At 45.2% G+C, this 23383-nt stretch overlaps 1 protein-coding gene across 6 annotated transcripts in view; it reads right to left on the bottom strand.

Moving 5' to 3' along the window:
* AASDHPPT (aminoadipate-semialdehyde dehydrogenase-phosphopantetheinyl transferase) overlaps positions 1-14203 on the bottom strand; it is a 95157-nt gene extending 80954 nt beyond the window's left edge. For 4 of the 6 annotated variants that reach the window (XM_075592383.1, XM_075592381.1, XM_075592382.1 and 1 more), the window contains exons 1-2: positions 13447-14203; positions 7362-7587 (exon numbers count right to left, since the gene is read on the bottom strand). In XM_075592383.1, the coding sequence (XP_075448498.1) occupies positions 7362-7587; positions 13447-13629 (409 nt within the window). In that variant the 5' untranslated portion in view covers positions 13630-14203. Of the gene's footprint in view, positions 1-7349; positions 7588-13446 lie in introns of all 6 variants that reach the window. The other 2 variants (XM_075592379.1, XM_075592380.1) reach the window with 2 other exon arrangements.
* Between the last annotated feature and the right edge of the window lie 9180 nt (positions 14204-23383).

The following is a 23383-nucleotide window of genomic DNA, read 5'->3' on the forward strand; positions in this document are numbered from 1 at the left end:
TTACCAGTGCTCTCCTCTTCCTGCTGTCCACGTGCTCATATCTCTCTGCTCATCTCTCTGCCAGTCGTATGCCATTGTTTTTTTCAAACATTCAATTCAATGCTTTATTGACTACCAGACACAGACACAAACACAATTAAACATTAATATATTTTGTACAAAACACATGCAGGGATTGAACTCGGGACCTTCTGATACCAATGCCTTGCTTCTTACCTCTACACCATAGGCTTGGTGTGACAAGACAGAACCTTTTTCTGCTGCGCCCCCGTCTCTCTGCCCCCGGCTCTCGCGCCCCCCTGCCTTCCTTCACACGCGTCAGATGACGATTTAATTTAAATGCCTGGGGGAAGAGCGCGGGGCCTCTGCAACTGCCCGCGCCCCCCCAGCACAATCTCCCGCCCCCCTGGGGGTCGCGCCCCCCACTTTGCGCACCGCTGCTCTACAACACAAGGTACATGTCAATGTGAAATCTTAAGTCTATTTCTAGCTGTCTATGACATCACACAGTTCTGTGGTCTAGTGGAAGAACTCTTACCAACATATGCAAGGGTCCTGGGTTCAATTCCTGTATGAAATGGTATAATTAACTTTTTTAATAAATTATTATTTTAATTATGTTGTATAATTTAGAAATATATAATTCTTTATTATTCTTTATTAAGTAATAATTATTCATTAATCAATAATGATGTATTAATAATAATTCATTATTAATCATTCTTTATGATTAATTATGTATTATTAATAAGTATGATGATTAATTATTATTAGCAGTTAATTAACTAATTAATAATTAATTTAATTAATTTTTAATAATTATTAATTAATAATACTATTATTATTAATTATATTATGATTAATAAGTATGATTATTAATTATCATTAACAATTAATAATTTTGACTAATTAATAAGTATTACTAATACCTAATAATTATTAATACCCAATTAGTAATAATAATTATTAATACTTAATTATTAATAAAACTTATTAATACTTAATAACTATTAATAATTAGTAAGTATTAATAATTGTTGTTAATAATTAAGTATTAATAATTATTATTACTAATTGGGTGCTAATAATTATTAAGTAATTATTAATACTTAATTATTAATAACAATTATTAATACTTACTAATTATTAATAATTAGTAAGTAAGTATTAATACGTTTCATTAATAAGTATTAATAATTATTATTAAGTATTTAGTAATAATAATTAGTTAATTAACTGTTAATAATAATTAATAATCATACTTATTAATAATACATAATTAATCATAAAGAACATCATTATTGATTAATGAATAATTATTTAATAAAGAATAATAAAGAATTATATATTTATAAATTATACAACATAATTAAAATAATAATTTATTAAAAAAGTTAATTATACCATTTCATACAGGAATTGAACCCAGGACCCTTGCATATGTTGGTAAGAGTTCTTCCACTAGACCACAGAACTGTGTGATGTCATAGACAGCTAGAAATAGACTTAAGATTTCACATTGACATGTACCTTGTGTTGTAGAGGATAAATATATTTATAGGTTCTGTCTTGTCACACCAAGCCTATGGTGTAGAGGTAAGAGGCAAGGCATTGGTATCAGAAGGTCCCGAGTTCAATCCCTGCATGTGTTTTGTACAAAATGTATTAATGTTTATTTGTGTCTGTGTCTGGTAGTCAATAAAGCATTGAATTGAATGTTTGAAGAAAAAAAAAACCCCCGATGGCACACGACGGGCAGAGAGATGAGCACGTGGACAGGACAGCTGTAAGAGGAGAGAGTAAGGCGGCAAAATGGAAAATTTGAGATGCAGGTAAGCCGGCAAAATGGAGGCTTTCAATTCGGGAGCCATGCTCAGACCGCGTTATAACCGATTCGCGGTATAGCGAGGCGCGTTATAACGGGGTTTAGCTGTATGTATGTATATATATATATATATATATATATACACACACACACACACACACTGTGTTTATAGAGTAGAGTCAGATTCATCATACCAACTCTGTGGTGTAGCAGCTAGAGGATTGCTAATAGCGTATGAAGGGTCATGGGTTCAATTCCTGCATGGTATGGTATAAATAACTTATAAATAAAAAAAGTATATATACACACACACACGCAGATCAACCCCGTTATAACGTGAATCCACTTAAAACGCGAAGCGTGGGTCCCAATTTTCGTATTTATGAATACTTTACAACACGATTACTGTTATCTTAAATACTTTATTGTACAATGCATACAATTGTACATTATTTCTAACGCGATCCGCTTATAACGCGATGTGATTCTTTGGACCCCAAGCACAGCGCTATAAGGGGGTTGAGCTAGATAGATATATTTTACATATTTTTGAATATTACTTGGGTGGTGGCAGTGGATATGATAGTAATCGCGTAAAGGGTTAATATGAACCTCTTTGAAACTACCTTGTGCAGAAGAAAGGTGAGTTGGCTAAAGTAACCGTGTATATTAACCCTGGTTGCTTATCTAAGTGACGTGCTCACTAGAGTGCTGTTTGTGATCAATGGTATATTGGGGTGGATTGAGGGGAGATATTGTTCATTTAAGAAGGTGAAATGGGCCAACTAGAGAGCTGTGTATTAACCCTTGCGCCATATGCAGGTCACTTGCTCATAGCAACACATTCTTATACTCAATACATGGAGATTCCTCTTTACTGTTTGAATGAAACATGTCAACATCCTGACATGTTTATTGCACTGACAAAATATAATCAATAACTACTTGCATCTTTGATAGGAACTAAGGAAATCAATCACAATTAGTATCAATATAACCGCTAAAGTACCAATATAATTTCAATTTAGCCTGTAATTTATGTACCCTAAATGGTCTGAGCAGAAATCAACATGTAAAAGATTGACTTTCTTTTTTAATGGCCATATTAACATGCACACTAAATTCATGCAATTGACCTTCATTTTATTTTTACCTTACAAATGTTACATTTATTCAAACGTCATTATGTTGAATTTAGACTGAAATACATGCATCCTAACACAATCACATGTGGGTTGCTTCTTAGGAGAGAAAGGTTAAAACAAAAAAACTGTGGACTTGTGCCTGAGGATAGACAGTGTGTCAGTTTTCTAAAAATATAAAATAAACCCCCTTTACCATCATATGTACAGAAAGGTATTTGGAGAAATACATGAATTATTCTTTGCGAGTTCTGAAAGCTGCATGTGCTTTTTATGTTTTAAAAAGAAGATCTGATTAGTATCACTTTCAGGGGTACAAGTACTTTTCACAATAGTGAGCTAAATAAAATCTGGAAACTACAAGTAATTCAATACAGGTCAAATTTGAATAGAACGTCTTGAAAATCATTATGTACAGTATAAATAACATATTACTAGGATTATAATCTTGCTAAAATAATAGTTTTATAGATATAAATGCTACATTATGTCAGTAAATATGATAATATATGGTAACTTGTTCACATACAGAGACAGGGGTGTCTCTCTCTCTTCTCCCCCACCCTTCACTGCCCCACAATCCCTTCCGGGTTCCCGCCGCCGCACCAAAAGATGAAGGTCCGTCCTTTCAGTATAGTCCGCGATTGGCGCTTCAGGGGATTTGATTCAAATACATTATCAGTACACATTTTAATAATTTGTAACATCTCGTATACGTATCCCCCTGATGAAGCATCTACAACTTGAAACGCGTAGAGGTATCGAGGTCATCACATTTTTTATGTCAGACGCTGTGAAGGATGCCCAACATAATCCGAAGCCCACAAGGACGCTACAACCGGCATTGCGGCTGTGCTGTAGCTCCTCCGCATTCACTGGGACAGTAACTGTGACTTATCCCTTGGGTGTGTTTACATCTATACCCAGAGGGTATGAGGCCCAGCTGTATCATCACATCCCAGATGTTGGAGGGATACTTATACGAGATGTTACAAATTCTTATTTTCATGTAAGTTTTTAACTTGTTCAAATGTTATATAAAGTACCAATATTTTTCATTGATTTTGTCTATTTGTTGCACTCCACTTGGCCCTGTTGATCACGGGAAAATTACGAGTAGTAGGACGGGAGAATTACATTAGGATTGGACTGGGAGTCCTAAAGATCAGAGCACATCTTTTTCTTCACATTTTAATATTTGTCTCACTTATGACAACAAATTCATTGAAGTCCCCTTTCGCAGACAGAAGATTGACATCCCTAGATGTCATATAAAGCACAAATGTCTTTGTATTTTAATCTGGAGCTGTATTGTACAAAGCATGAGACCAGCTAATACTTTGGCATGTTGCTTTCTCAAAGGTTAAACAAGAACTCAAATATTCCCCTTCACCTCCAACCTTCATTGTCTCCAAACACAAAACATTCTGTAACTGAGCAAATAAGAAAAGGAGAGGACCAGTGGAGGCCATCATCTGCTTGCTGGGTGTATGGTCATTGGGAAGTTAAATGTGTAAGGAATCCGCTCCTGGGTTTTGCTGAAACCTTGTCCTTACAGAACCTTGCAGCTTGTAGGAAAACCTTCCCTTGTACCTGCAATCAGAATCACCTGCTTCTGCTCTTGAACTGCAGCCTGCTTCATGCTGCCTCCTGTGCAGCTCTCTCTCATTGGCTGTCTGTTCTACTTAACTCCTGCCCCGCCCACCAGGAAGTTGCTGGTCATAGACTTTCTAGTAACTGTGTTTGCCACAGCCTGTGTTGGGCCTGCCTGGTCTTCTGTCTTAGTTCTCAGTTACTGGCAGACTCCACCGCGCGGCCGCGGTTACACTGAAGCCTCAGTGTTTCTGTCCTGTCTGCAGTACCTGTTCTGTTTTCTCTCCTGCAGAGGCCTACATCGGTGCTTCCAGATACCTGCTGCATATTCTCCTTGTAGAGGCCTGCATCGTTGTTACCTGCTGCTATCTCCTGCTCCCAGTGGTCTCCACTACTCTCAGCTGTACCCGGCTAGGGGGTGCTGTTATGTGCTGACGCACTGGATCCCCTATTCTCTCCTGCAGAGGCCTACATCGGTGCTTCCGGATACCTGCTGCATATTCTCCTTGTAGAGGCCTGCATCGTTGTTACCTGCTGCTATCTCCTGCTCCCAGTGGTCTCCACTACTCTCAGCTGTACCCGGCTAGGGGGTGCTGTTATGTGCTGACGCACTGGATCCCATATTCTCTCCTGCAGAGGCCTACATCGGTGCTTCCGGATACCTGCTGCATATTCTCCTTGTAGAGGCCTGCATCGTTGTTACCTGCTGCTATCTCCTGCTCCCAGTGGTCTCCACTACTCTCAGCTGTACCCGGCTAGGGGGTGCTGTTATGTGCTGACGCACTGGATCCCCTATTCTCTCCTGCAGAGGCCTACATCGGTGCTTCCGGATACTCTCCGCATATTCTCCTTGTAGAGGCCTGCATCGTTGTTACCTGCTGCAATCTCCTCCTCCCGGTGGTCTCCACTACTCACAGCTGTACCCGGCTAGGGGGTGCTGTTCTGTGCTGACGCACCGGATCCCCTATTCTCTCCTGCAGAGGCCTGCATCGGTGCTTCCGGATACCTGCTGCATTTCTCCTTGTAGAGGCCTGCATCGTTGTTACCTGCTGCAAATCTGCTCCCTGCTGCAAATCTGCTCCCTAGCATCCTGTTGCCAAACCCCAGCATGGATATTGTTTACCCAGCCTTCTTCTATCCTGACCCCGGCTTGTCCACGGATTATCCTACCTTCTCCAGTCCCGACCCTGCTACGTACGACCACGGAATTCGCAACCCGGATCAGGCTTCGAGGTCTCAGGTCGGTGTATATCTTTCCCCACCTCAGCCCCGCGGTCCGGTCCAGGTTTGTGGTGAGCATGTCCGTTACAAAATGCCAAGTCCTAATATCTCACATATCCTGAGAAATCTCTTTCAGAGCATGCAAACCTGGGTCAACTTTTAATGTTAGAGACTCTAACGTAACCATTCTACTCTCTCCAATCCTGACCCGGCTGCCTGACCATCCGCACTCCAGATGTGGCCCCCGTGGCTGTGGCTGGCGTTTATATTCATTCCTACCTCAGTACCGGGACCCCGCCTTGTTTGTGGTGAGCACAGCGTAACAGTATCAATCCAAGAGATAATGGTAATTTTCCAAATATCCTCGCGATAAAGTGGACGATGCCTTTCTGAATATTTTTATAATACCAAAAAAAGTTGGTGTTCTCCCGAGAAATGGCTGTGTAACTCCCCAAAGGAAGATTGCATGTACTGTGAACCATGTTGGCTATTTGCGGATAGAAACAACCATTTGTACAATGACACGTGAGTTATAGGAGTGTAAGCTTGGTGGAGAATAAAAAGCAGAATCAAAGCTCATGAAAAATCTCATGTTCATATTGCATCATGCATGATTTATGGACAGAGGAAATCTAATAAGACTAGATAAAGATCTCGAAACTCCGTTATTAAAGGAAAAGTCATTTTGGTGTCAAGTACTCAAACGCATAGTAAATGTGACGCTTACGCTTGCTAGGTGCAATGACCCTTTCAGAGAAGGTTATTGAGGGAGGAAATTACAAAAGGACGTGTAAAAGGCGTTAACTTTGTCGGTTATTTAATAATTATGTATGATCCACTTCTTAAACAAATAATCGAACAACTAAAGGTTTGGTACAATATTTAAGTCCTGACATTCAAAATGAAGTAATAGACCTTCTCTCTCAGCAAGCGTAACTTAAAATTTTGAACGAGATTAAGGAGGCACCTTTCTTTTTCCATAATAATGGACACTAGGCAAGACGTATCGAAGATGGACCAAATGAGTCAAGTATTTTGCTACATTTGAATCGAAAAGGATTCAAGAGGGAAACCAAGTGAGCTAAAAATAAAGGAATCTTTTCTTGGGCTTAAGAATTTTTTTAGATCAGTCAGCTGTTGGCATTGAGAAAGAAATTATCAATTCTATCGAAAGTAAGGGGCTGGATTTATCGAAATGTCAAGGGCAAGTCTACGATGAAGCAGCGGTTATGAGTGGGGTTTATTCTGGAGTTCAAGCCAGAATTCTGGAAAAGGAGGGAAATGCACAATTTGGTAATTGTCCATCACAATTTAAATCTTGTCTTTAATGACCAGGCTCTTGGCATACTCGAAATATCCTTGTTTTACAGAAGAATGGAGAGAATTTACGTTTATTTTTGACAAAGCATCAGAAGATGCACTTTACTTGAATCTTTCATAAGCCCGGAAAAGAATTACAGTTTAAAAAGACTATGTTCAACTAGATGGACATCAAGACACGATTCACTACTTGCAATAAGATACAAATACACTGAAATACTTAAAGCTCTGTCTAAAATAATTCTCACATTCTAGTGTACCTGGTAGATCGGTTTTCATTATGTCAACTCCAACCTGAAGCTCGGACTCAGCTGCAAGTACTGCATAGTCTCCATGGTGTGAAACATTAAAGTTAAAGTTTGGCTGTTGAGCAGGAATGCCATCCGCAAGAAATGGTTTTCCTTTTGCTGTCCTTTGCAAAAGTATTTTATTCCATGGTATCTGAAGCTTTTCTGCGATTAATTTCCTTATCAAAAGACGTCCCACCTAGCATGAAAAAAGGAGAGCGTCGTATTATTTGTGTTGCACAGATTGAAAACTAAAGCATTTGTTTTATGCTTAAAATAATGTGTTCAGCCCACCTAAATATAACTTTTTCTAAAGTACTAAAGGCAAAAATATAAACTAGGTATCGATACACAGCAGTGTAAAAAAAAGATTTATATTTGCATAATTACGTGGGTAAAGCAAACAATACTATAAGGCATCTGAACAAATGTGTGCTCTTAAATATGCACTGCATGATGGATGTTTTCTTTACTGAACATAACCTTATTACATCTGATTAACAAATGTTTTGCAGCAGTATGATCCTGGTCCTTGTCACTGGAAAAGTAAATCTCTTCCATTTAAACAGCTACAATGGATGAAATGCCATGAAATGGCATGCTATTCTGACAGTCACAGAGGCCTTCCATGTTCCAGCATCATGTCCCTGGTCTGCCCTCTTACCGAGGGAGGATTCCACAGTATCTCCAATAGAGGCAAGCAAAATGCCCATGATGTTGGTTCAATCTCAAAAGGACACCAGGATGCCGCTCAATATGACATTTGCCCAATATCATTGAGCTCTCAAAGTGTTATAAAGAGAACAAGTAGGTGTTATGAGTACTTTTACCTTATTACAACTACAATACAGGATGCTTAATAGCAGTTTCCACTTTTGGCATGTAAAATGAAAGGCCATAGAAAACGAAAAGTTGCTACAATACTTCTATCATCAGAAAATTCCTGTTTCGCTTTATTAACCCAAATTCATTGCAACTCCCTGGCAGCAAAGGGGTTAAAATCCAGACCAACATGGGTACATATCTCTTTTTCAAAATCATTAAATTAAAAAAGCAAACGCCTCAAAAATTATTTTACCTACCATAACCCCTCAACAGATATTGTAAAACGTCTTTTTATGATCATTGCCTGGCTTGTGTAAACCAAGTAATCTAAATAACTAATGTAAAATGACAATATTTGACAAAATTCTGCTATAAATCCCAAATTCTGGGATACTAAATCAGGCTCTGATTATGGAGATAAGTAGCAAGGGGGGTGAACAAAGGGGGGCTGACTAAACCAGAGACTGGAGGCAGTGTACAAACAGAAACAAGAAAGGAGGTGGTTTGGGAGAAAAGTCTCTACAGTATGCAGAGAAAAAACATGTAGGCTAGATTTCGTAAAGGTCATTAAAGCATCCCCTTTATAAAAACAATATCCCACCCCCCTGGTGGAACTCATAGGGTCTCCGGAGTTGAACTGCTTCCGAAATACTTACCTCCTTAGGTACTGCTGGTAGTTCCTGCATTAAACAGTCATATTGCATACCCAGCCGGGCTGCTACCAGCATGACCTACAGAGGTATCTCTGGAAGTTGGTCACCAGACCTGAAACAAATGGGATGCAGCTCTGGAGACACCCTGCTTCCCACCCAATACATATAAAAAATTTAAAAAATAGGCATAAATGAACTTTTAAATGAAAAAAAGTGTGACGAGTGTTCACTAAAGCCATATCGGCAGCAGTGATAACAGGCTTTTTATTGCCGTGATATGTCAGCAATACTTAACGTGACATACAGATGTAGCAAACATTAAGGTTCCCGGCATCGGGGTAAGCTGTGGATCTGGACACATGGAACCCCCACAGCAAACACTATCTCCAGCACCGTGAACTTTTGCTTTTTCAGCCGTGGCACCAGAAAACAGTATCGCTACATCTGAAGGCAAATGAGCTTGCAAATTAGTAATTAAAGCCCAATTACTCATTCACATGCTATTAACTAAACTTCCAATACCTGCCGATATCAAACTACCACCAAAACATATTTGCCTATAGGGGTGTTATGCTTTTTGTGTAAGTTAACTGATTTGGGCCCAGATCTACAGAGGTACCTTAGTAACTTAACAAGGCATTAACCTCGGTTAATAAGCACAAGAAGCACTCACCATAACAACACACAAAAGGTGAGAGCGCAAAGAGAGACAAAGTGACTTGAATACCACCCTAAACTGTCCTTTAAACACGTCGATAGAAACCTGTGCTCAGAAGTTAACACACCCGAGATAACTGGGAGATATGTAAAGAAGGCTGGGTTACCGCGTTGATACTTTCTTCCATGTGGTGAAAAAAAAAAAGGGAGGGAGTAGGTAGTTTGATACCTTTTATTGGACCAACAAATCATTGGTATGTTACAAGCTTTTGAACCTCTCTGGGTTTATAATCACGTATGGAAAAAACATGGAAACATAGGATATTGTATACAGTTTGGTGGAGAGATATCTAGTTACAATGGATATGGGGGGAAGTGAGATGTTATGGTAACGATACTGGTAGGCCGGTGTGAAAGTTAACGGAGAAGGCCACATTCTATTGTAATGTACAGTAAAAGGAACCTGTTCAATCAGGAGACAAGAGCAAGATGTGGAATAGAAACAGAGCGTGTGTGTGTGTACACATACAGTATATATCATTCATAACCATCATCTGCAGCCCTTATCGATCCACTGCTGGATGAAGGTCTCCCTGAAGATCTTCCAGGTACTGTGATTACAAACCTTTCATCTCCACATTGCTCAAATTATTATTTCATTTTATCGTCCCATTTATTTTTAGTTGTCTTTTTTAATTTCTCTTAAAATCCAGTCAAGTACAGGCATACCCCGTTTTACATACACCCGCTTTACGTACACTCACAAGTACGTACATTTTTTTTTTGTTGCACCTTACCCGTGTACGTACACGTGCTTCGCGAGTACGGACACCAGGGGGCAGCGTGCGCACCTCAACACTCCTGCAACCTCCTTCATGCTTGTCTTCATTATGGAGCGCTCGATCTCCCTGTTCCCTCTGCCCTCCCATCTGTGTCCGTTCCCCCTCCCATCTGTGTCCTTTCCCCCTCCCATCTGTGTCCGTCCCCCGTGACTCTGCTTCCTCCTTCTCCCCCCTCAGAGCTCTGTGAAGCTTTGCATGTGATGTGAATTACAGACTACAGTGTGAGGGGGAGAAGATCTTCTGCTGCAGTGTGTGTGTGTGTGTGTGTGTGTGTGTGTGTGTCTGAGTGACTGTGTGTGTGACTGTGTGTGACTGAGTGACAGTGTGTGACTGAGTAACTGTGTGACTGAGTGTGTAACTGAGTGACTGTGTGTGTGACTGAGTGACTTAGCGTGTGACTGAGTGACTTAGCGTGTGACTGAGTGACAGTGTGTGACTGAGTGACTGAGTGTGTGACTGAGTGTGTGACTGACAGAGAGAGAGACAGAGAGACTGAGTGAGAGACAGAGAGACTGAGAGAGAGAGAGACAGAGAGAGAGAGAGAGAGACTGAGTGAGAGACTGAGTGAGAGAGAGAGACTGAGTGAGTGAGAGAGACTACGAAAAGGAGAGCTGCTATACAGCACTGTCCCGCGTGCGCGCCTCTCACCTCCTTGCTTGCTCCCATTAATTTTATTTGAATAAAGCCTACTGTATTTATTTTGGTTACAAATGCATTATTTACACCAGTTATGCACATATATGATGTTTGCAGTACAGTACGTGCATTGTAAAGTGGGAAAAAGGCAGTGCTTCACTTTAAGTACATTTTCACTTTACATACATGCTCCGGTCCCATTGTGTATGTTAAAGCGGGGTATGCCTGTATCATCTTTGTCCAAAAATGGTAATTTAGTCCGGCCCACTGTCAATTAATAATTTATTTACCCTTGTGATGAAGCCAGACTTTTGTTTGGTTTCTAACCCATTCATTATTTTTTTCCCTCTCACTTTGGTTAATACCCAACATACATATCTCCATACTTCTGAGTTGTCTGAAGCTTGAGAAATATCTTTGCATTTAGGATACAAGTTTCACATACACATACAGACTTAAATCATTTGAATATACCTTGCATGTCCAAATTAGCAATTTTCCCAGGTATCTCAGGTGTGTTCAGTTTTGTGCACAGGTATCTCTCTACATTTTGTATAAAGGAGTGTTTGGGGACAGGCCGTTATTTGACGCTAACGCTGCCATTGTTTTTGCTCGGAATTACTGTAGCTTTGTAGATATGCATGGTCAGGGAAAACAATGCCATTACTGATTTTGATAAGGGCCCGTTATGAGCCCTGAGTTAACAGACCTCTGTGGATCGGTGTCTGAGGACATGCCTTTGCAATGCAAAGGGGTTATAATTTTCTGCTATAGGGTTTAAGAAATATTATTATATAGCATAATATCCTATGGAAGAAAAGTGTGATACAGTAACTCATACACCCCTGCACAACTGCTTTGCTACACTAATTAATGCAGGTTTCTAGGAGTTATTGCATATTTATATCACTGTAAAAAGCACTGTTAACGCATTATCACGTATGCAGCTATTCCTACCCATTTATGAATAATTAACAAATACAGCGATAATTCTTAAAAAAAAAAAAAAACACTACACACATTGCAGCGATCTTATTTCTTAATAATAAAATATTTTACATTTTAACATCGCTCTATCGACCTTTAGTAATTCTAGCCCATATATATATGGGGCTTCTTCAATAAGCTCATAAATGCCCATCAAATTGCATGCAACTCCCATGCGATTGGCCACTTGGTAGCAGACTTAATAAGCCCCATACACTGGCAACTCACAGCCAGGACACTTTTAGTTTAGACATTCATACTGTTGGACAATCTTAAAAGAATGTCATCTTATTCGTTTAAAAAAATAAAATAAAAAAAAAAACACAAAAGGCACACAAACTTAAGCACTGCGTGAATAAAGTAGTAAGCCTGGCACTGGATTGTACAGTTCTCTTTGCCCTTAGTTTAACTACTGTAACAAATGATTTTTTGAGTCCTGCCATTAGCAGACGAGATGTGAACACATTGGACACCCACACCAAGCAACGCTGAAATTGAAATAATCAGATATCCACACTGGAAGAAATATAAGGGAGATAGCAGTGCAGCAATCCAGCTCTGTATCTTTAGCGAACATGGCCATGCCTTCCATTTCTAGGAGCACTTTGTAACCAGAAACAGTGATGTAATTTACATTCTCATTATTTCACGTGTACTTTAACCAATTTTCTTCCAGAAAAGCTGCAAATCCTCTGACAGCAAGTAAAAATAAATAAATAAATAAAAAAACATATATATTACTCGTGTCCTCTAAAATGCGCAGGTGGCTGTTTTGTAGTAGTGCCCTACTAGCCATGCACTAATTTAATTCAGGCTGTGCTGAAAAATCTGTGTAATATGGCAGGCATAAGCTTATAGGGTTGCATGTTAAAACGGATTTGAAGCAATGGATGTGTGCTCATTCGCATTTCATTTCCCAGAATCCATAGCTGCAGTGGAAGCATTGTATGCTAGAACAGCGGTGCGCAAACTGGGGGGCGCGGGGTTTACAGAGGCCCTGCACGCTTCCCGTAGGCACTTACATTAAGTGCCGGGGAAGCGCCGAAGGCCTCTGTAAACCTTACTTACCGTGGTTCAGCTGACATCTGGAAACACGTCGCCATGGCAACGCGGTGTGACACGTCGCGTTGCTATGGCAACGTGACATCATGACGCACAGACGCCAGGAACCACGGTGAGGAGGCAGGGAGGGGGGCGCACGGAGAGCAGGACAGCCGGCAGAGGGTCGCAGGGGAAAAATATTGCGCTCCCCTGTGCTAGAAGATAATGGTGAACAACTGGGTTGCAGACCTAAGACATGTGAACATGCTCACAAGTGATATTTTAATTGGCTATTTTTGTAACTGTTAAATATGGTTTCCCAAACCAGCGACATTTGTGTTAATTACGGTTATCTGCTCTACGTTTAGCCTCTTCACTGTAACCAGCAAAACATTGTTCAGCAATAGGTGTATATACCATGGCAGCCTTGGCATCACGGGTAAGCACAAACTGCCCGATGCGGTGCTTCTCTTCTGGCTGCACACACCGTGCACACAGGAGCCACTCCACACGACTGGGAGACCAAATCCCACAGGGAAATGCCCATCGTACACTCTCCATGGACAAGAGCTTCCAGGCAGCTGCAGTTACACACAGCATCTGCAGTGCTATTGTTTGAGGACACTGGATGTGTGAAGAGGGAGGAAAACTGTTCTCATGTCAAACTAACTACTTAATTAGCATCTCCCCCTCCCTCCTGAGGCTAATCTCATTCTTCACACATAACCTGATCACATCCTCCCCATCCCTTGCCACACAGATAAGGGAGAGACTATTTACCCAGTGAGCCTGGTAAATAAGACACATTACTTAGCAGCAGAATAAGACTTGCTCAGTCTAACCCTAATGTGCCACCCTACTCCTTCCTCTAACCAGTCCTAATAACCGGGGAGAAAAGCATTGCCCCTAAATAACAGAGGGAGGGAGTTGTCAATATAAAGGTACAGTATACAGACTCAGATCAACTCCTTTCCATGTCAGCCTGACCTGTTCTCCTGCCCCCTTCAACCATTAACCACCTCTGCATAACCCTCCCTACCTTGCTTCCCTATTACAGTAAGCACTACAACTGGCTGTGCCTACACCAGTAAACTAGTGCAATCCAGCACCACGATGCAGCTGCATTGTCGCTAATAGAAATGCACAGCTCGAGCTGAAACCTATGGGCAGCCAGTGAAACACGTGCTGCTATTGGTTCCAGTGTGTCATGCGGTAGGATGTATCTTTTTTTTTTTTTTATTCACAAAAGCTTTATGAATGTGTTAGCAGAGTGATACAAATTTAGTGTTATTATCTCAATCTCCACCAGTATTTCTCTATCTTTGTATGCACTTCTTTCATTAAAACTGTATTCTACTGCAAAGGTGATGGTAATGCAAGATAAAAGAGTGCAATAAAAAGGCATGCAAGCGATGATTAATATAGGCAAATCCATGAGGAAGAAACTATAATAGCTTTAGGAAATAATAAGAGTTAGAAAGTGACTTGTAATTAATTATAGGTGCTTCACTTTGCAAATATCCAAAGGTGATTGGTGAAGGCGCTTAAACACACAAGTGACTATAAGGTTGCAAACATAGTCAGTTCTCCCGCGCCATGGTACGTGCGCCGTCCGGGGGCGTGCCAGTGATGTCACGGAGTTGGTTCGCCCTCATTGGGCGAACCGCTCACGTGACCAGCCTGCCGCGCCAAGAAATCAGTTTCAACTGATTTCTTGCGCAACGCACGCCCACTTCCACGCATGCCGCATAGACGCAAACACTGCCTTTAGGCAGTCTGTTTGCTCAGCGTGCGGACGCGTCCGCGCGGTCTGCCATACCATGGACGCAGCCTAAACAGTGATATTAGTGATTTAAGTGTAGCCCTTTTTGTGAACCGGCCGACCCACCCAATCCCACATTGGCCCCTCGTGGTCTAACCGGTCCCTTTCCCTGTAACACACCTGCTCTAAGGGACTACTGGTACTGCATAACCTGTGTGGCTCCAGGAGATCTGAGCCTCCGCTAGCTGGGAGCCTGGGGAAAAACCCTTACCCTTACTTGGTGCAGCGCCTCCACTTACCCAGGATCCCCCATGAGGAAAGATAGCCCTGAGTAAGAAATACAATGACACTCGTATACGATAAAACAATAACTAACACTTTACTTAACACACACATATAACTCATTACATAACATCACATAACATAACCTGATGCTCTACCCGCATCACCTCAACCCAATGTCTGGTGTTCCCCAACCAAGTGTCCTGTGATCACCCCACACCCAATGTCTCGTAACTCCTACGGAGGTCGTGGGTGACTGCGCAGTCACTATGTTAAGCTAGGGCCCAGTTGGTGCACTTTATAATATTGAAGATACCTTCCGAGCACTCCGATGCTCGGGACCGCAACTCTCTTCTAAAAGGGTCAGACGTCCGTCTGATCCTTTCCAGGTACTCTGCCGGTGGACCCCAACGAGGGTCCCACCGCTCAACGGGAACTGCAACCGGACCACGGCAACACCAACCGCGTGGGAACAGCAACCGCCGCTATCCCTATCACTAACCACTGCTAGAGCGACAGCAACCCTAACCTAGGGCCTGTCCCTGAGGAACCGCAACCTGGGATGGCTTGGGGAAAACTCCTAGGGCCTGTGGACAATAACCGCCCCCCTTCCCCTAGCTACCCAGTCTCAACTGTATCTGCTAATCCTAGCAGCCTAACACACCTGCAGCCAACACTGTCAGCCTGCAGGGATTCACACCGTGCACACACACTGCACGCACTGCGCACAGCACATGCAGCGACACACACCCAGACAGCTGCAATCACACACAGCCACCTGGATCCCGCAGCAATCCCACTGCTAGCACACTGTGCCTATTTGACAGTGCCCACAGCACTCTCCGCTGTGGCACTACCAAACCAGCACTTCCCACACTCAAGGGTCACCTCCCTAGCTAAGGCGTCCCTCCTCAGTCTAAGGCGTCCCTCTTCAGTTACCCCCTACCCTTACCCGGGAATTGGGGCCTGCCTGGGGATCTAGGGAGAACCCTTACCTGATGCAGGAGCCACGAGCTCCCTGCACCCTTCCTACTCCTTCCTCTGCTCCTTCCTGACTGCTGTTGCAAAGCCCGGGAAATGTATCTCTTTTCCCGGGCTGAGCTTCCTTCAGCCCTATTGGCCACTAGGGAGCACCTGACCTCTGCCTCCCTAAGCCTCCTGGGAATTGTAGTTCCCAGGGGGCTGTCTATGTATTGGGGCCGCGTGCGCGCTTCCCTCGCGCATGCGCGAACCCCTAATGGCCGCCTCACTCTCTCTCCTACCTTCCCTACTCTCGCGCGATCTCTCCCTGCACTGGGGAACCCATCGCGCGCTTTTGCCCTACTGCGCATGCGCGAACTAACGCGCAATGGCGGCGCACTCTCTCCTAGCCGCCGAGCCGGTGGCAACGCGATCGCGGCCCTAGCGACGGCCCGATCGCGTCCCCGGCAACCAGCCTGCACCGCTCCCTGCAATGGCCCCCACCCTCGCGTTCTCCCGGCGGGTCCACCGCTGCCTCCGGCGGCACCCACGACCACCCGGTAAGCGCGGAGGGAGGTCAGGGAGCCAAATTTTACCTCGGGGCTACATAAGTGAATATAAACTTTAAATGTGCAGTAACAAAAATAAATACTGCATGTGAAAAAAGAGGTATAAAATAATACGTAGAGCATAATATAAAATGTCAAGAAGTTATCTTGGTATTTAGCAAAATCTCAGGACCTCTAGTGGGAATTTGCTTGAATTCCTTTTAGCAAACACCTTTTTCCAAAATCCAGAGGGAGCGTATCTACAGATCACCCAAAAAAGAAGAAATATATGTAGCCAGGTTCCCCCTGCCTGCCAAGCCCCCCTCACCTTCCTGGCGATCGCGGGTGCCGCCGAGCCCAATGGCGGTCCCGTCGGCCGATCGGAAGTGTGGGGGCGGTCAGAGTTTTGCTCGGGGGGTCAACGTGGACGCGTGCGGCCGGTTGTCAGGGCCGCGATCGCGTCGTTGGGGCTACCGAAGCAGGGCGGCGAGGGCACCGCCAGCTTCTAGTGTTTGCGCATGCGCAGTGCGGATCTTGGTGCGGTGGCCAGCCAGGGACAGGCTCTTGGAAGGGACTACAAGTCCCATGAGCCTCAGCTGCGCCCCACGTGATGCCAGGGAGCCAATAGGGCTGAAGTATTGCCCTGCAGGCAAGAAAAAGATACATTTCGCGGGTTTGCAGCTACGCAGTTAGTCAGGACCAGGACAAGCTAGGGGAAGGAGGTGAGTGCAGGGGTGAGTGACCCACTGCATTAGGCCAGCAGCCCCCTAGGTCCCAGTTAGGTCCTGAGACACTGTTTAGCTTGTGGTGCTATAGGGACAGGCACTAGATAGGGACACTGCCCCATTAGCTATTTGGATAGTCAGGGACACAGCGCTAAAGCCGTGCAGCCCTGCGAGGTGGGTTCTGGGCGCGGAACGCCACCAAAGACCCTGAGACTAAGGTGATATTATCCACGCTGGAATTCACCCAACGCGGTGTGGAGGACGACGTCGGATCGGGCGAAATCCCTGACGTAGTCTGCGGAACCCAGGGTGGGAGCCCCGGGCAGGTATCAATCTTCAAGTGCACCAACAATCTTACATTATACTCACACGGTACCGGTGGCTGCGCAGTCACACATATCATCTCACCTAAAGAGTGCGGGACATATTGTGTGGGGTTATTGGACACGGGGTGGGATCACCCAGTGTAGGTGGGAGCGTCCTGCTAGTGTCTCCTCCTGAGGGGGACACCTGTTATACATGAATACGTATTGCAACAGTAAAGTCATTGGTTATTTTACATACAGTGTGTTGAGTGAGATATATATATTTGTTCTGCGAGGAACCACTCCTCCTCTGGCGGGAGCCATCGCAGGTAGAGGCGTTGCACCACAAGATTGTGCTATATGTATGTACCCCAGGTTCCCCGTGGCGGAAGCTCAGCCCTCCTGTGAGCCAACAGGTAATGCACCACACCTATGGTAACACCGTATGTTTCTCCGCACCCACAGTATAATCTGCGATTGGGGGGGAAAAAACCCGTTACATTTGGAGGCGCTGCTGAGATAAGTCCTGGGGTGCCCTACGCAGTAGTTAACGTAGTATCCTATCAGTCAGCATGTCTGCGCTCACGCCCAAACAAGTGGCCGACTGGGCCGAAAAACTGGGAGAGCTCCTGCGACACGTAGTCGCCGTAGACGGGGTACCTGCCGATGTATCCATGTTTACTGTCTGCAGCGCAGTAAGGACATTACCTGGTCTGGCGGGCGCCCGCCTCATCAGCAAGCACTACAACATTGACCGGCAAGAGAACACTCTATTGCTGGCCACCGAACAAGCTATACCCCCTGATAGAGGCCCACGAGTAGTGTATCTACCAGAGACTTTACCGCAAGGGTGCCCTCTAATTTACCCTGGAACCGTTTCCAGTCACGTAACTTCCCTTACCAGACATGCGGGTTGGGAAGATAAAGAAATGGCCGCCAGTACTCCTATCAGATCAGACATATCTCTACCCCGAGTGACCTTCTCTTCTGATGCTAGGCAAGGGGCCACCAGCTGGGCCGGTAGCCCTCCAACATCACCGGTCCCTAACCGGTTAGTGAACAGCTTCACCCCAACCCCTAACAGTCAGGGAGCGGGGATCGCAAGTTCCTCAGACAGTGGCGGCTCCATGCTAGGAGTGACATTCCTGCAGCTTGTGGAAGCGATAACTACGTCCGCCCAAGCTCAAAATTACAGGAAGTTGAAGGCGTTTTCAGGAATGGTTCCTGTCCCCGCCGGTGAGGAAAGCATTGAGTCTTGGAAGGAACACACCCTCAAGGTGATCGATGAATGGCCCTGCTCTGAAACGGTCAGATGTCAGAGAATCCTGGAAAGCCTCCGACCCCCAGCAGCCACCATGGTCAGTGCACAGCGCGACCAAGACCCTGATCTCTCTGCTCATCAGATGGTAGACTTGTTAGTCCGGATCTATGGCAAAGATGAAGAGGAGAGTGAGCTGTGGTTCAAATATTACGGTCTGCGACAGAAGGAGAAGGAAGATCTGTCAGACTTCCTTCAACGAATCCAGCTGGTCCTGTGGAAATTGCGAACTTGCGGCCTCATCCTAGCTTCAGAGATGGACGAATACCGGCGCAAGCAGTTCCTCCGAGGGGCCATTCCCACTCATCACATAGTGATCATGACCAGGTACTCACTAATGGAGGGGCCTCCCCCTACCTTTATGGACATTTTGGGGATCGTCAAAGGGCATGAAGCCTATACCAAGCTGCATACAGGCACCAAGGTCAAAGATCCAGCCTGTGAGTCTCCGCTCGCCGGATCAAGAAACCTGTCAAATAGGAAGAGGAGTCACCCAAGTCGCCCTCAGCGAAAGGCCGGACTTCGGGGAGATCCTCTCTCACTTACCCAAGACGACGGGATCCTACAGATATCGTCTGCTATGGCTGTGGACAGAAAGGCAATTTCTCCAGAGAGTGCCCTGATGGAGTCACCCAAGAAAAGAAACCGCCCAGTAAAGGAAGCCCGGCTAGGTCCATGATCTGTCGGATACAGACCACAGAAGCCAAGACATCTGAGGCCACCCCTGCGCCACCCGAAGCTCCTACTGACCTAAGCCCAGACGATGGAATTCCGTCCGGAGATGGGTACTGTCAGGTAGGCCCCTCTGCAATCGTGCGTGTGGTAGTAGAAGGAGTCTATGCTTCTGTGTTACTGGACACCGGGTCCCAAGTGACCATAATCTACCGACCATTCTACGATCAACACCTTAAGCACTGTCCCCTGCGGTCGGCGGAACATATGAAGGTGAGGGGGTTGAGCAATGAAGATTACCCCATCGATGGGGTTGTGAGAATTCAACTGGATATACTCCAATTGAATACCGGCAAGAAACATCCCATGCATGTGGCGGCAATGGTATGCCCGAAGCCTCAAGGACAGTGTCAGTACCCGGTCATCTTGGGAACGAATACGGATATAATGCGAGCCGTAATCAGAGCCTACCTGAAGGAGACCAATGAATTGCCACTGGCCAATCCACTCCTTGACCCTGTACTGAGAGAGGAGTGCAACAGAGTATATGTTTTAGAGCGTCACGGGGACCTCTACAATCGTCAACGCGGACTGACGACCATTTTACCCGGGGGAGTGCAACGCATGGCCGTCTGGTGCTGTTATCCGAATCGAGATGAGACCGATTATCTGTTCTCTCTGGAGAGTTCCCCTGAGGAAGAAACCCAGAGAGGGTATAGGGTAATACCCGAAGTGAGAGAGTGGACGACCAGAATTCCTCGACGAACCTACGAGTATGTTCAAAATATCTCTCCATTTCCGATGGACATTGATGTAGGACAAAATCTGGGCAGCATATATCCCGTCAGCCCGGTAGAAATAGTGCCCCAGGTGAACGCGGATGCAGTGGGTGAGCAGTTAGTCGATCTGGACTTCAACTTCGGAGACTCGACGCTGCCAACTGAGTGGAAGGATCGACTGACGGTCAAGCTGAATGAGAGAAGGACGGTATTTTCCACCAGCGAGATGGATGTGGGCCGCAGTCGCAGCGCCCAACACACCATTAGGTTGAGTGACGCCACTCCGTTCCGTGAACGCTCACGTCGCATCGCTCCCAGGGATTTGGACGATGTAAGGAATGTCCTGAAGGAAATGGAGACCGCTGGGATATTGACGGAGTCTCAGAGTCCTTATACATCACCCATAGTGGTGGTAAGGAAGAAGAATGGATCTGTAAGATTGTGCGTCGATTATCGAACTCTGAATAATCGTACGGTGCCCGATCAATACAACCTTCCTCGCATTGAAGAAATCCTGAATGCTCTAACCGGGAGCCAATGGTTTAGTGTGCTCGACTTGCGATCTGGGTACTACCAGGTACCTATGAGTGAAGAAGACCAGGAAAAGACAGCCTTCGTCTGCCCCCTGGGCTTCTACCAATTTACTCGTATGCCCCAAGGTATATGTGGAGCTCCTGCTACCTTCCAGCGACTGATGGAGAAGACAATCGGGGACATGAACCCTCGGGAGTGTCTTGTCTACCTGGACGACATCATTGTCTTCGGGAAGACCCTGGAGGAGCACGAAGAGAGGCTGTTGAAGGTGATAGACCGTCTTGGAAAAGAAGGATTGAAGTTATCCCTCGACAGGTGTCGGTTTTGTCACACCTCGGTGACCTACGTGGGACACATCGTGTCTGCTCAAGGAATTGCTACTGATTCAGCCAAGATGGAAGTGGAAGTGAACTGGCCGCGTCCCGAGAATGTCACAGAACTGCGATCATTCCTGGGGTTCTGTGGGTATTACCGTCGCTTCGTGGAAGGGTACTCTAGTCGAGCTAAACCCCTGAACAATCTGCTGAAGATATACCCCGAAGATACCGGAAGGAAGCCCACGTCGGCCCGTCAACCGTTTGGCGATAAATGGGCGCCCGAGTGTGAACGGGCCTTCCTGAACTTGAAGAAAAGCCTGACTGAAGCACCAGTGCTTGCGTATGCTGATCCAGAACAACCATACGTTCTGCATGTGGATGCCAGTCTCAATGGACTGGGCGCTGTCCTGCATCAAAAGCACCCCGAGGGTCTTCGGCCTGTAGCCTACATCAGCTGCAGTCTGACACCCAGTGAACAGAAATACCCTGTACACAAGCTAGAGTTCCTGGCTCTCAAATTGGCGATCACAGAGAAACTTCATGATTACCTCTATGGTGTTACGTTTGAGGTAAGGACGGTAACAATCCCCTCACGTACATAAATACTTCCGCCAAGTTGGATGCAGCAGGGCACCGATGGCTGGCAACCCTATGTAACTACAGATTCTTTCTGAAGTACAAGCCGGGGCCTTTGAACATTGGAGCTGACGCTCTATCACGACGACCAGGATTAAGTGCTACTCCCGATGATGATGAATGGGAAGAGATCCCTGGGCCTGGGATGCGAGCAATGTGTAGCCTAGCCGCCGTCATCAATGATCAAGTGGCCTTCTCCGAACTACGAGTTGCAGATTCGTTAGGATGCCAGTCGCAGGCTATTCCCGCCACTTACTGCGATCCCAAGGGAATGAACATCACCCATGACAAAGTCATGAGATGGAAAGACTTAGTGGACTATCAAATAAGAGATCCGGTAATCGGCATCATTCGGCGAGCTGTGCAAAGATAGAATCCAGCTCTACTGAAGAGTGCTCCCAGAGACCTGATCGCATTGCTAATACGTGAGGTGGACAAGTTTGAGATAGACAATTGCTTGCTCTATAGGGTAGTCCCATATCACAATCACACTGATAGGCGACAACTGGTTCTACCCCAAAACTTGAGATATATGGTGTTAAAGTCTCTACATGATGAACATGGGCACCTCGGTGTAGAGTAGACTTTTGGGTTAGTCTGAGACCGGTTCTTCTGGCCCAAGATGCGGGAAGCGGTGGAACAGCACTGCCCCCGTTGTTCACAGTGCGTCCAACGCAAGACGTTGCCTACCAGAGCAGCACCCATGGCCCATCTCAAGAGTTCTGGTCCAATGGACCTGGTGTGTATGGACTTTTTGTGTATTGAACCCGATACCCGCGGAATCTGTAACGTACTGGTCATCACGGACCATTACACCCGGTATGCTCAGGCCTTCCCCACAAAAGACCAAAAGGCCATCACAGTTGCAAAAATACTATGGGAGAAGTTCTTCGTTCATTACGGTCTTCCAAACCGACTTCACTCCGACCAAGGGCGAGATTTTGAGAGCACTCTGATCCGAGAATTACTCAAAATGCTGAACATCGCCAAATCCCGGACGACTCCGTACCACCCCGAAGGAGATGCTTTGCCTGAATGATTCAACAGAACCTTGTTGGACATGCTCGGAACCCTGAAGGGTGCGCAGAAAACGGAATGGAGTCGACATGTAGAAGCATTGGTACATGCGTACAATTGTACTCGCCATGAATCCACTGGATTCTCCCCATACTTCCTCATGTTTGGGCGGGAAGCAAGACTCCCAGTAGATGTGCGTCTTCGAGTATCAACGGATGGGATACACAATGCTACCCATTTCAAGTATGTGCAAAGGCTAAAGGACAGTTTGCAGCAAGCATATCAACAGGCTGAGGAGTCTAGAGCTAAACTGAATGCTGGCAATAAGAGACGCTATGACAATAAAGTCAAGTATCGGGAGCTACGTCCTGGGGACGCTGTGTTGCTTCGTAATCTGGGAGTCCCCGGAAAACATAAACTGGCGGACCGGTGGAGAGACGGTGTATATGAAGTAGGGTCACAGATGCCCGGCCTCCCGGTCTATCGCATCAAAGACACT

Source organism: Ascaphus truei, chromosome 3, assembly GCF_040206685.1.
Source record: "Ascaphus truei isolate aAscTru1 chromosome 3, aAscTru1.hap1, whole genome shotgun sequence".
NCBI lineage: Eukaryota > Metazoa > Chordata > Amphibia > Anura > Ascaphidae > Ascaphus > Ascaphus truei.